This window comes from Dryas octopetala, chromosome 1 (assembly GCF_963921425.1).
Source record: "Dryas octopetala chromosome 1, drDryOcto1.1, whole genome shotgun sequence".
NCBI classification, from domain to species: domain Eukaryota; kingdom Viridiplantae; phylum Streptophyta; class Magnoliopsida; order Rosales; family Rosaceae; genus Dryas; species Dryas octopetala.
Genome location: NC_141366.1, coordinates 12673613 through 12685391, shown reverse-complemented (window position 1 = coordinate 12685391; position 11779 = coordinate 12673613). Strand labels below are relative to the sequence as shown.

Here is an 11779-nt window from a genome sequence, read left to right as displayed (position 1 = left end):
AAATATTTTAAACCTCGAGGAAATGGATTCATGGTTATTTTTTTTAAGGCTAATTTATTATTAAAGATCTAAATTAAAAAGACAAAAATAAAGAAGCTAGAACTGATTCTTCATGTGATTAAGATGATGTGTTATCCTTTGGCCAAAAAAAAGATGATGTGTTATCCTCCCTTGTCCTTCATAGGACCACCGACCAAAGATAGAAAAACTATGCAATTTGCTAACTTTTTTTTCTTTCTTATCAATCTCTTTTTAGGCAAAAAAAAAGAGAGAAAGAAACAAATACATTAAAGAGTATGGATACCAAAAAATGTTATATATCCTCGTATTAATTGTTGTACGAGGCATGTTCTATGGGGCATCTACTCAAAATAACAGTAGCTCGAGTCACACTAATTTATTGACAATAAAAGAAAATACTTTTTCTCCTAACAAGTCTCTCACATGAGGTGAACCAATAATATTGGTGTCGCTCTATGTGAGATATGGGTAAGAAGTTGGATTTTATAGTATTTTCCTTACTAAACTAGTAAAATTAAAATCTACTTACTTTCCTTGACCAAAAAAATATCTACTTACTTTCTAAAAGTGTAAAATGGATCTTTTTGTGTGACGGACATCTTGAGATCCACGTATTCGTGTTGTATCTTAATTGAGATTGTGTTACCCACACGAATCATTTATTTTTATATGTGGCATAAATTTTTATAAAATTAATTTTAATTACTAACACAATAACTCGTAAATAAAATAATAATTGAATTACATTGTTGTAGGAATTTGAGAAGTGAAAATAAACGCCCATGTTTATTGATAATTTATCATGATATTATTGAAGCATATAAACAAATAAAAACTAAATTCTCTTATAATATAAGTTCTAAGGTATGCAATGAACTTTTGAAAAAATGAAATTATTTAACTAAGAACCCCCTAATAAAATGACTAAATGAAAAAACACCCCCACAGAGTTATTTCAAAGAGCACCACTCTGCCCAAATCTGCTGCTGATGAGAGCCACACTGACCAAAAGAACAACCGAAGACACCAACAGGCTCGAAGGCGTTACAGCATGCGACGCATTTCCTGATGGATTTGGCGCCGTCGAGTCCGAGGACCCCGGTGGTGGTGACGTGGCACCTGACGGTGTGGGGCCCTCCGGCTCCGCCGGAGATAGTGAAGGTGGAGGAGTCTGGGCTGATGGGGATGGAACTGGAGATGTTGTTGGGGTGCTGGTCGATGGTGATGGGCCTAATGGGCCTGATGGGGATGGAGCTGGAGATGTTGTTGGGGTGCTGGTCGATGGTGATGGACCTGGTGCTGGTGGAGGAGAAGATGGCTGAGCCGCTGCAGGAGGCTGAACCTGAGGAGCTGGGGTAGGCTTGTGGTGCCTCACAGCCAAGACAATGACAATCAACTTCTGACCCTTTTCGCAATTACCATTTTGCCCACTGATGAAGAAGAATGGGCCGGACCTATCAAACTTGAACTCGGAATCACCACCCTCCAGCTTCTGAATTGGGTTCTTGGTGTTGCAGTTGAAGTAGTCGTCCTTGTTCACCTCAAGCACTGAATCCGACCCTTTCTTGTACTTAAAATCTGCCATGAAAAATACCCAAAAGCAAAATAAGAGCAAAAAACAAAGAAAAACACTGGATAAGCCATTCCTCTCTTCTTACCAGCAAATCACAGACTCGTGTTTATACCGTCTGTGATTTGCTGATAAGGCGGAATGACTCGTTACATGTAAGAAGCCAAACATGGTTCAGAACGAACAACAAGGACCCGAAAATATATATTGAGAAAGAAGGAGAGAATTGTGCATCGATCTTACAGAGTGTGTCATTGACTTGGAACCTGTTTCTCTCAGCCCAGTGGTTGTAGTTCTCAGAGGGGTTCAAGACCCACCCATCTCTCCCACCAACATTGAATCTATTGCCATGCGTGGCGGACAAAGAACAAGAGAACCAAACCAAGAACACAAGGCAAAGAAATCTCCCAAACGCCATTAGAAAATGAAATGAAAGCAGCAAGTTGCAGAGTTGCCCAAGAAGCCTTTTGGCCCTTTTACCGTTGCAGAGGAGTGAGAGAGAGAGAGAGGGGTGTGTACAAAAGCATATGTGGAATTTGATATATATACTGGTACGTTCAATAAAATAGTAGCTGTGGTTGATTGCATGCCATGTTGAAACCCTACACGTGGCACGATCGTATCGACCTAACGGTTGTATAAGTGGGAAATTTATTGTGGGTGTGTCATGGCCCAAAGGTGATGAGGAGGATTTGGGTTTGGTTGTAAGAAAAGAAAGAAGAATATCTATATATATGACCGTTGCTTTCCATGTTTCTCCATTAAAGATCCTACAAATAAAGTTTTTTTTTTTTCAAGCTAGACAGTCTGGCTCCGAAAAAATATGTCAAAAGGAGAAATCTAAACAATTAATCAGGTGGATTCTTCATTAATATGTAATTTGAATTGATAAATGTAATAACATAACATGCTACACTATTTAAATAATATGCATACAATATATTTATCTTTATATAATATGCATACAATGCTTTTAAATATAAATAATATGTTTTAACAATTCTATGTTTTCTTAATTTGCAACCCAAAAGTTGGAGTTTCAATCTCATCCAATGTACTAAAATAATTATAAAGATAAATATGTAAAAGTTGCAGGACAATTTAAATTTTCATGTGAGAAAAGAAATAAAAGGTAAATTGGTTATGTATTTTAATTCACATCCCCTAACCTTAAACTAGTGCATGTTAGGAATCTCTCTTTCTTTCTTTTTTAATTTGGGGGAAGGAGGATCAAACTTGGGTGCATTGTAGATAATTCTACGGCCCTTCCAACTAGGCTACTCAACAACTGCAATCTCTTTTTCTTTCTAAAACCACACACACAAAACAAATGACCAAAAGAAAGAAGGAAGAAATAAAAAATAAAGAGTTTGGGGTTGGGCTATTTGAAGTATATATAATTAAAAATTTGGCCGAGTACTACACTAGGCTCAATTATTTAAAAAAAAACTGACTCTATTATCATCCATAAACTTCTCATCCCAACTACCTTTCAAGTATTTTAATTACAATTTGGACCATTAAAATTAGCTAAAAGGACATCAATTATTTTTTTCAAGAAAAGAAAAAAATACTAAGGTATCAGCTTTGGACCTATCAACTTCTTACCCTTTGGTTACTCAGGCAGAAGAAATTCTTACAAACAACTGTTGTATACAACCACATTCTCACAAACCTAGTTATTTGACTATTTTGAATGTGAGAGAGTAGTGGTACACAAACTATATACAATATGTTTTCCTCAGGCAAGGATTGTGCAAGGGCGAGAAGAACTTCATGTGACATCACAAACATGACAAGAGGGAGGGTCCCACATCTCAATGTCTCAACTCTCTTTCCTCTCATATTTGTGATGTCAAGTCAGTATCTTGTTACAAGAAAGTTATTCTCGTACAAGGGCTTTGTGGTCAACATCTAATAACATTTATATGAAATATTGGATTACCAATTCCCTCAGCTCCATTGAAAGAAATAAAATATTCCATACAAGGTCAATTTTCTTTTTCCTCTATTGGTCAAAGGCGATTCTACAAAGAAATGCTTCAAGAATACAAATATTACAGCCTTACAGGAAACTGATATGGGCAATGGCCTCAACCATAACAGAAAACATGTGCAGTAAACCACATCAAGAACAAAGTGAGAGATTATAATTAAAAGAAAAAACAAAATTCAAAGCTGAAGATAGATAACGATATTACAAATTCCTTTTTAGCAGCTGGCCAAATGTCTTGGAGAGCTGTTGAACATACTGTGCCACATGAAAGCTCTTGAAAGCACCATCTCCAGCTCTTGATGAGTCCAGTTACTAGTTGGAAGGTGTTGAAGAAACATGACCAACTCTTGGAAATCAAGCTTCTTAAGCTCATCTGACCACTGAATATCAAATCATAGTGCATTTTTAAGTTATTGACATCCACTCAGTTGAAAAAGAAAATCCAAGCATGTAACCAAGTAAATTATATCCTTGCAAAGAAAGGAATTTTGATCTTACCGTCAAAAGAAAACTGGCAAATATATACACAAGGAAATCTGGCAATGCATCTCCTTCAGCAAGATACGTATCCCAGAGGCGGGAAATAAGATGGTAAGGAATCTAAGAGGAAAAAGAAATAACTGCAATTAGCTTTGCATTACATTATGAAGGCACAAGGTCCTGGACAAGATTACAGTTGGGGTCACTTAGTCCACTGTACATGAATATATTAAATACAGGAAACTACAGCAGAGTACAGAGAAGAATCTCTAAAAGCAAACCTCGCGTATTAAAAGACAGTTGAACCACCGGAAAGCAAATTGAAGAAATTCCAGCCCTTGCTCCTCCACGTGTCTAGATACAGGTTCTAGTGCAGTAGGGAAGAAAATATGAGTATACACATGAAAGATGATAGTGGAACTTTGACATGTTTCTTACATCCCAGAGCATGAGGTATTGTCATTTTCTAAAGATATTACATACAAGTCTGTGGAGTATACAAGCAAAAGTTGGTCTTACCTTCAGCAAAACCAACATCCCTAAAATACCCTTTCCAAAACTAAAATTTAAAACAAAGAATCTCTACCTACAACATGATACAGACATATGCAACAACATTTCATTGCATCACATGGAGATTTGGAAAAACTGTAAATGCAAAGCACATCACCTTCTTCATAGTTTTATAACATATCGCGACCAACCCCAAATTTAGCCTAAGAAGAGCCCTCTGCTTTAATTATTTAGTATAATGTGGCTGAATTAATACAACAAATACTAAACTTCTTTTGAACTGTTCCTACATGTTTAGAGCATTCCACTCTTTAGCCAGCCAAAGCCTCCATATGTGAAGCCATGCCATGCCAAACCTATCTCTAGATGATTCCTGCCTTCCATACATCCAGACTTTATTTCATCTCAATTGACTATATATGCAACCTACACGCAGTAGTACAAACCATCAACTCTTCTCAAAGTACCACTGCAGGCAGTGGAGCCAGTTGCCATGGCTCTATTATTCACCACTGGTTGCTATCCATAAGTCCAGATATACATAAAGAAAAGCAAAGAGCCATATTCAAAATTATGGCAGAGAAAATTAACCAAATGCAGTTTATAAGTACATATGCAAGTATCAATTCATGCAGGGAAAACTGTGCAAGAAGCAGAAACTAAATGCAAGAAAATGAGGGTTACCATCAATCCGCCTGACCAATTCCTTTAGCTTAAACACAAGCCTCTGGATTCCCGGTTGAGCAAATGTGTAATGGTCTTGCATACCATCAAGTAACTTTGACAGGCACCAATAGCAATCAGCCTCGATATTAGATATTTTATCAGGAGACAGATCATTGATCGACCAATTATCGACACTCCCGTCCAAGTATTCTGACAAGAAAACAACTAGAAAGGGAGTAACAAGGTCATTTATTCCCTGAACATATCCACTTGCAGGATGTCGAATGGCCCTGAAAGACATGAGGAGAAGTAACTTGAAAAGACTTCACTAATAATCATAAGAAATTAAGAATTAAATAGTTAAAAAAAAAAACTTAAAATTATGGTATCTTAAAACCATACTCCATTCTAGATCAATAATTTTTGAAAACTAAAATATTGGAATCCCAAAACTGCTCAGAAAATTCATCATGATAGCACATATTGGCATAATCTTTTTACTTTGGAAAGTAAACATTTATCTAAAAACAAATTTCATTGCATAATGAATTTGAGCACAGGAAAAGTGCATGTAGTGTGCGTTGATGCCCTAGAACAATCCAAAATTGTGGAGAAATAAAATAGAAACAATTCACATTATCAAGGTACCAGGAATTGTTTATCTGCATTTGATAGGCTGAACTTCTCAATTATGGGAAGAAGAGGGCCAAAAAACAGTTTCACATAGTTGAGGATAGTCATTGGAGTAGAAGAGCTTTGTCACTACTCACTAATAATCTATGCATGGTCCACATCTACATAATCTACATAGAGATCTACCATGAAAAGCCCACAGAATTAACCTAGAACCTTTAAACAATCCTGATCAAATGATTACGTAACAGTGCAGATGTAACAAATATGTTCAGTTAAGTGACAATTACAGTATGAGAATCATGCCCCATCCAGCCCTCTTAATGTACAATGCCAAGATCAAACCTACCAAAAGATAAGAGTGTAGAGAACATGCACATATGAACTGAAACGAGTCACTATAAACTTGACACTACTATCCCAAACAGTTTAGAGCTAGAACTACTTTGGTAAAACCAATAGGACAAAGACAGAAACTGTCATTGACGTCTGACTAGAAATAAAAAACCTCTGAAAACTAGAGATGTTAAAGCATTATTGGTATGGACATGGGCTGGTTTTTGGCACTAAACAGGACAATAATGCAGAAATAAAATCATCTATGTTTCATACTGTAACTGCAACATAAAAACCCAAGTGTTTAATGAACCAAAGCCCGTCGACTGAACCCTACAACTAAGACAATTGGTCTGGAATTCCTAGATAAACAATACACCTTTCAATCACTAGCAGATTTTACACTCTTGTTCTTAGGAATCAGCGGTCCAGTATATGCAAACTTAGCACAATCAGTAGCAGTACAGCACTGAAGCAACTTCAATTTCGTGGAACTTAATTATTGGGATGAAGATAAAAAATAAATAAAGAAATAAGAAAAAGATCAAATTAGAGCAATATGGGGAATCCTTTGGAGAATTATCAAGGACTTCATAGATTGGGGGGTCATAATGCAACCATTTCTCATGAACATATTCGATGTCATGAAAAACTCAACAATGACCAACAATATAAGGATCAATATAGTATTTAACCATGTGTAAAGGATGCGCTCCAAGGATTTCTGGACTTGTTCTTGCTGAAAAAAAGAGACATCTGGCACAGTTCTTGGGCAATCAACAGCGATCTAACATGGATAATAAAGGTAATTGTCAGAACCAGGTATAACGTATTAGCACTAAGATAGGCAATTGGATAACATTTAAAACACCTGGCGAAGCATGTTTATCTCATCATCTGAACGCTCAGTATCTGGAATGTCATAGTACTGAGAAACACAGTCAAGATACTCAAGGCGCTTCCTTCTTAGAACTCCCTCCCTTCTATCTGAATTAGATGGTGCATATCCCTGTTGTCAGTTCATATTTTAATTTCAAACAAGCAACAACACTTACTAGATAAAGGAAACCCAGGTTATCAAAAGGGCAAATAAAATGACCCCCTTTCTAAGACATGATGCTATCTTCAATACATGCTTTAGAACTTCCATTCCAATTACAGAACAAAATATCAAAAGAAAAAAGTTAACAGAAAAGTGAAAGAAGTAACACATGCATAAAATCTCAAGTTCAAACCATCGGCTGAACATTGGACACCACTGAATAAACTAGACACATAAACCCAGCTGCAGACATGGAAGGTTGTAATGAACAAAAATATAGAATACAAAAGAAAACACAAGGTAAATAAAATCTAGTGGACCACAAGGACAACCTTGCAGCTTCTATGTCATTAAGGCTCCCTCTCACAAGGTCAGCCCAACCAATGGCTTTTGTGGGAATTCCACTTTCAGGAGCTTTTAAAAGCACTTGCCTTCGGGCCTTTCACAAGCCTATTACTATATGCAAGCCATACAAAGTGGGTACTATACAGCCATATGGGCAATAAATCTACATTTCCGGCATCTAAAAAAGATAAATAATTATGGTTAAATATTTGATCAACAATTGATAACAAATAAAAAAAAAAATTTCATAGTGCTTCCTGCTTCCTAGAAGTATCAAAGCATCAAGCTTACCAATAGAAGCCTCCATATATCAGGTCGCATATATGGTGGTACGCCACTCCAAGCCAGCTCACGCAACCTCTCTACACAAACAATTAAAAATTAAAATTAAAAAAAGAAAGGAAAAGAAGGATCCAGAGCTCAATTACCACTAAAACAAAATTTGGAGTGGTAGTAGACTTAATAAAAGAATAATCTAGGCTAACAGAATGAAATGCTTTATCATACAAGCAACAATATGTTGTGGGCTTTGATTTCCACTGAATTTCGAGATACACCTTTCTTTTTTATTCATGTGGATTGGCATGTGGTTGTTTTTTAAGTTTCTGTTTAGTTTAGATGTTTTGCAACATTGATGAGATGCTATAAGACATTGTATTTTCAGTAGACAGCCTGTTCCCTGTGTTTGTCTCTGTGCTTAAATCATATTAATAAAATTCTATTGTTTCTCATAATACAAAAAGAACACATTCTAACAAGTCACAAGTCATTGTAAATGAAAGGAATTTGGGAAGGGGGGGGGGGGGGGGGGGGGAGGGAATGTAAAGAGAAAATGATTGTACCTAATATGACTGTTGTCCCTGAAAGAACCTTTGTGAACTTCATAACTCTGGCAGAATCAGTAGCTCTAGCTCCCATAGTGGACTTTTGGGATCCTTTGAAGGTATTCTCAAGATGAGAGGCTGATGATTTTGACTTATTTAAATTTGCATTATTGATTGATTTGCCCGAGCTCTCAACTTCTTCCTATTTTAAAGTAAAAGTACCGTTTGTTACATTCTCAGTTAATTAACTATAGCAGATGTTATGTTTCTTCAATTTATTAGACAAAAAGGGTAGAAGGAGAAACCTCAAATGCCTTGTGCATGTGATCACTTGTTTCAACATCGTTGAAGGAGAAGCTCTTTTCAAATTTTTGAGAGGGTTTTTGCAAGTTTGGATCATCTAGCACTTCTGCTCTCCTAGTGAGTAATACTTTACCAGGAATACTACGACCTTTGAGCAACCTAAATATCAGAAAAATATAATCAAACATATATAAATAGATGACCGAATTGTAAAGCAAACAATACATCTGATTTGTACAGAACAACATTTTGTAACTGAAGCACGCAACCAAGTCTAAAGAATTTGATGATATGCTACCAGAAGAGCTATGGGTTGCTTCACTTTGTGACCTGAACTAAAAATAGCTAAGATTTTTATCAGAAATATTGACACAAACACTGAGCTTTCATCACAAGCTGCCAAGCCTCCAGACAGACACTAAGGATATCAGATAGAGCATTATATAATGCAATAATGGAGAGGAGTCATGTTGTCAGGAGGCTTAGAGTTGAGAAACTAAGCACAAGAAACAGATCAAAACTGTGAATCACATATTAACTCTAAATTCAATTAGTCTGATTGCTTCTGTTTTCTCACATTTTCCCACCAACCAAGAAGAACAGAGCATTAACGATTTTATCCAATTTAAGCACACAGATCTTCCAAATTGCACTACCATTCTCGCTGATTTTTATCAAACACATCGAAGTCAACAAAACCCATATTCATTTTCTCAACCAACTCTTAGAATTTGACAAATCAAAAGCTACACGTGTTGGGACGAATTCAAGAATTGGATTCCCAAATGCAATGAATTAGAATTCTAATTATAACAGTTCAATAGTTAAATTACAAGACAGAACCTTTTGCTGAATGGGTTTTCAAATCTGAGGAAAATCACAAGCAAATGCCCATAAGAATTGAGAAATAAATAAAAATAAAATGTATTGGGAACTGGATTGGTACCCTTGAACATTTCTGAGGGTTTGGTTGAATCTTGAATCCAGGGTTGAGATAGCACTTTCTTTCTTTGAGTGATTCTTGTCTCTGTCAAAGCCTTGATTGCTCTTGTTGTTCATGGTTGCTCTACAATGAGCATGCTTTTTCTTTTTCTGTGCTTTTGGTCATTTTCTCTCTACATCTAGAGAAGAAAAGAAAGGCAGCAACACAACAAAAATAGAGGAAATAATTAAAAAAAAAAAAAAAAAAAAGAAAAAGAAAAAAAGTCTTCAACTTTTTCCCTTACAAAGATATTATCTTTGAAATATGATGTATTTTAAATTTTGGGAAAAAATTTATAAACATAACATATATTTGATGGTTGTTTTATTTTAGGACATTAATTTTGATTCATGTTAATAAAGAACACGTACTTTTATTTTGTGTCAATTAAAGACCATTTTTTATTTCAACTTTGGTCCAACATTGGACCCATCAAAACTCCACCAAATTTAGCAAACTTATATTTGGTTTAAAGCTATGTATCTCCTCTTTACAACCATATAAAGATCACTCAAATTGGACATCTACAACTCCAGATAAACTCGAAACTGTTCAATCGGATCTTTGGGAAAAAATTTAGAAAATCGGACAGTTTCGGGTACTCTATTTTGGGGCTGATTATCTGGAGTTGTAGAGATCCAATTTGAATGATCTTTATATGATTGTAAAAAGAAGATGCATATCTTTAAACCCAGTATAATTTTTTTGAGTTTGGTGGATTTTTGATGGGTCCAACGTCGGGCTAAAGTTGAGATAAAAACTGAAAAAAAAAACATGATCCTTAACTGACACAAAATGAAAGTATGTGTCCTTTATTAACACAAAGCAAAATTAATGTCCTAAAATGAAACAACCATCAAAATATGTGTCTTGTTTGTAAATTTTTTTCTAATTTTTATCCCATCCTAACTTGATTTCTAATTTTTTTTATGTCACCTGTGTGTTTTTTTTGTCCCGGCACTTTTGTTTATTTATAGTTATCCTATGCCGCTAGACTTGAACAAGTTGTAATTCACATACAAGAATAACCATAACAAATTCATGCTAGATATTATTTTCTATTTTTTTTTTCAATCCAAATCATACAAAAATAACTGTTATTTAAAATAAAATTGAAATTTAACCAACATTACATTCTTTTTACTAAAACAACAACAGTCACCAAAAGAATAAAAAAGTTAGACAACTTAGGCAATGCTCATGATTTTGATAGTTGTATCATACGAATATTCATTACCTATTTAAATATAAAAAAATTTAACATACGAGTATACGACACATGTGATGTAGACAAGTATATAACTTTTGGATTCAATGAATTCACCCCCTTTTTTTTTTTTTTTAACATGTAGAATATAAATTTTGAACCATTCAATCTATCCAGGCATACAAACGCTACTCCGAAGAAACTCTTCTTAAATATATGTGTGTATATATATATATAGAGGAATACTCTAGAACTAACCAGTTAATAAAGATAATATAACGCTAACTATCATTTTGAGTCTACTACACAAGTACACAATGTAATTTCATGATCTGAACCGTTTATTTTTTAGGCTCTCATTCAAAGATCATCCTTAGAAAAAGTAACAAAATCGGAAATCGTTTAATCAACTATTAGTAAGCTAATTGTGCTCATGTAAATGGATGAACACAAGTTTTTCAATAAAACATGAAATGATTGTAATGATAATTGAATGACTAAATGACTTTTGATTTTGGAGATTTTTCACAAGGATGATCTTTGAAGTAGAGCCTAAAAAATAGACGGTTCGAATTTTGAGATTACATTATGTGGTGGGCCCAACAGGGTAGTTAGCTTCATATTAACTTACTAATTAGTTAGTTTTGGAGCATTCTTGTATATATATATATATATTGAATAGTGCTAGAGATTATAAATTTGTATTCTAATTTTGGATCTTAAATGATGTGTCAGTACTTTATTGATTTATATATGACCCACCTAAATGATTATTAATTTTATAACAAATAAAATATTAACATGTATATTTGGAATATAAATTTAAAATTCCTAACATTATTGATATATATTTATACAAAA

The 11779-nt window shown here is 34.7% G+C and overlaps 2 protein-coding genes across 2 annotated transcripts; both read right to left on the bottom strand.

The window, feature by feature from the left end:
* Window positions 1-790: 790 nt before the first annotated feature.
* LOC147298020 (uncharacterized) lies at window positions 791-2102 on the bottom strand. Its single transcript, XM_086254580.1, has 2 exons — window positions 1835-2102; window positions 791-1599 (listed from the first exon to the last, which is right to left on the bottom strand). The coding sequence occupies exons 1-2, from the start codon at window positions 2007-2009 to the stop codon at window positions 977-979; spliced, it is 798 nt and encodes a 265-aa protein (XP_086110706.1). The 5' UTR covers window positions 2010-2102; the 3' UTR covers window positions 791-976.
* A 1423-nt stretch (window positions 2103-3525) lies between these two features.
* LOC147298019 (uncharacterized) lies at window positions 3526-9856 on the bottom strand. The gene is made up of 10 exons (XM_086243233.1): window positions 9676-9856; window positions 8732-8888; window positions 8445-8628; window positions 7894-7964; window positions 7087-7224; window positions 6911-7002; window positions 5265-5536; window positions 4349-4434; window positions 4086-4187; window positions 3526-3967 (listed from the first exon to the last, which is right to left on the bottom strand). The coding sequence occupies exons 1-10, from the start codon at window positions 9786-9788 to the stop codon at window positions 3803-3805; spliced, it is 1380 nt and encodes a 459-aa protein (XP_086099359.1). The 5' UTR covers window positions 9789-9856; the 3' UTR covers window positions 3526-3802.
* Window positions 9857-11779: the final 1923 nt, after the last annotated feature.

Bases quoted from the DNA above. Each gene is read 5' to 3' on its own strand.
- LOC147298020 (XM_086254580.1), bottom strand. From the start codon at position 2,009: ATGGCGTTTGGGAGATTTCTTTGCCTTGTGTTCTTGGTTTGGTTCTCT. The intron at 1,600-1,834 runs GTAAGATCGATG...TTTTCATGGCAG, and splicing joins CCAAGTCAATGACACACTCT to ATTTTAAGTACAAGAAAGGG.
- LOC147298019 (XM_086243233.1), bottom strand. From the start codon at position 9,788: ATGAACAACAAGAGCAATCAAGGCTTTGACAGAGACAAGAATCACTCA. The intron at 8,629-8,731 runs GTTTCTCCTTCT...ACTTTAAAATAG, and splicing joins ACATGCACAAGGCATTTGAG to GAAGAAGTTGAGAGCTCGGG. The intron at 3,968-4,085 runs GTAAGATCAAAA...TTTGATATTCAG, and splicing joins TTGCCAGTTTTCTTTTGACG to TGGTCAGATGAGCTTAAGAA.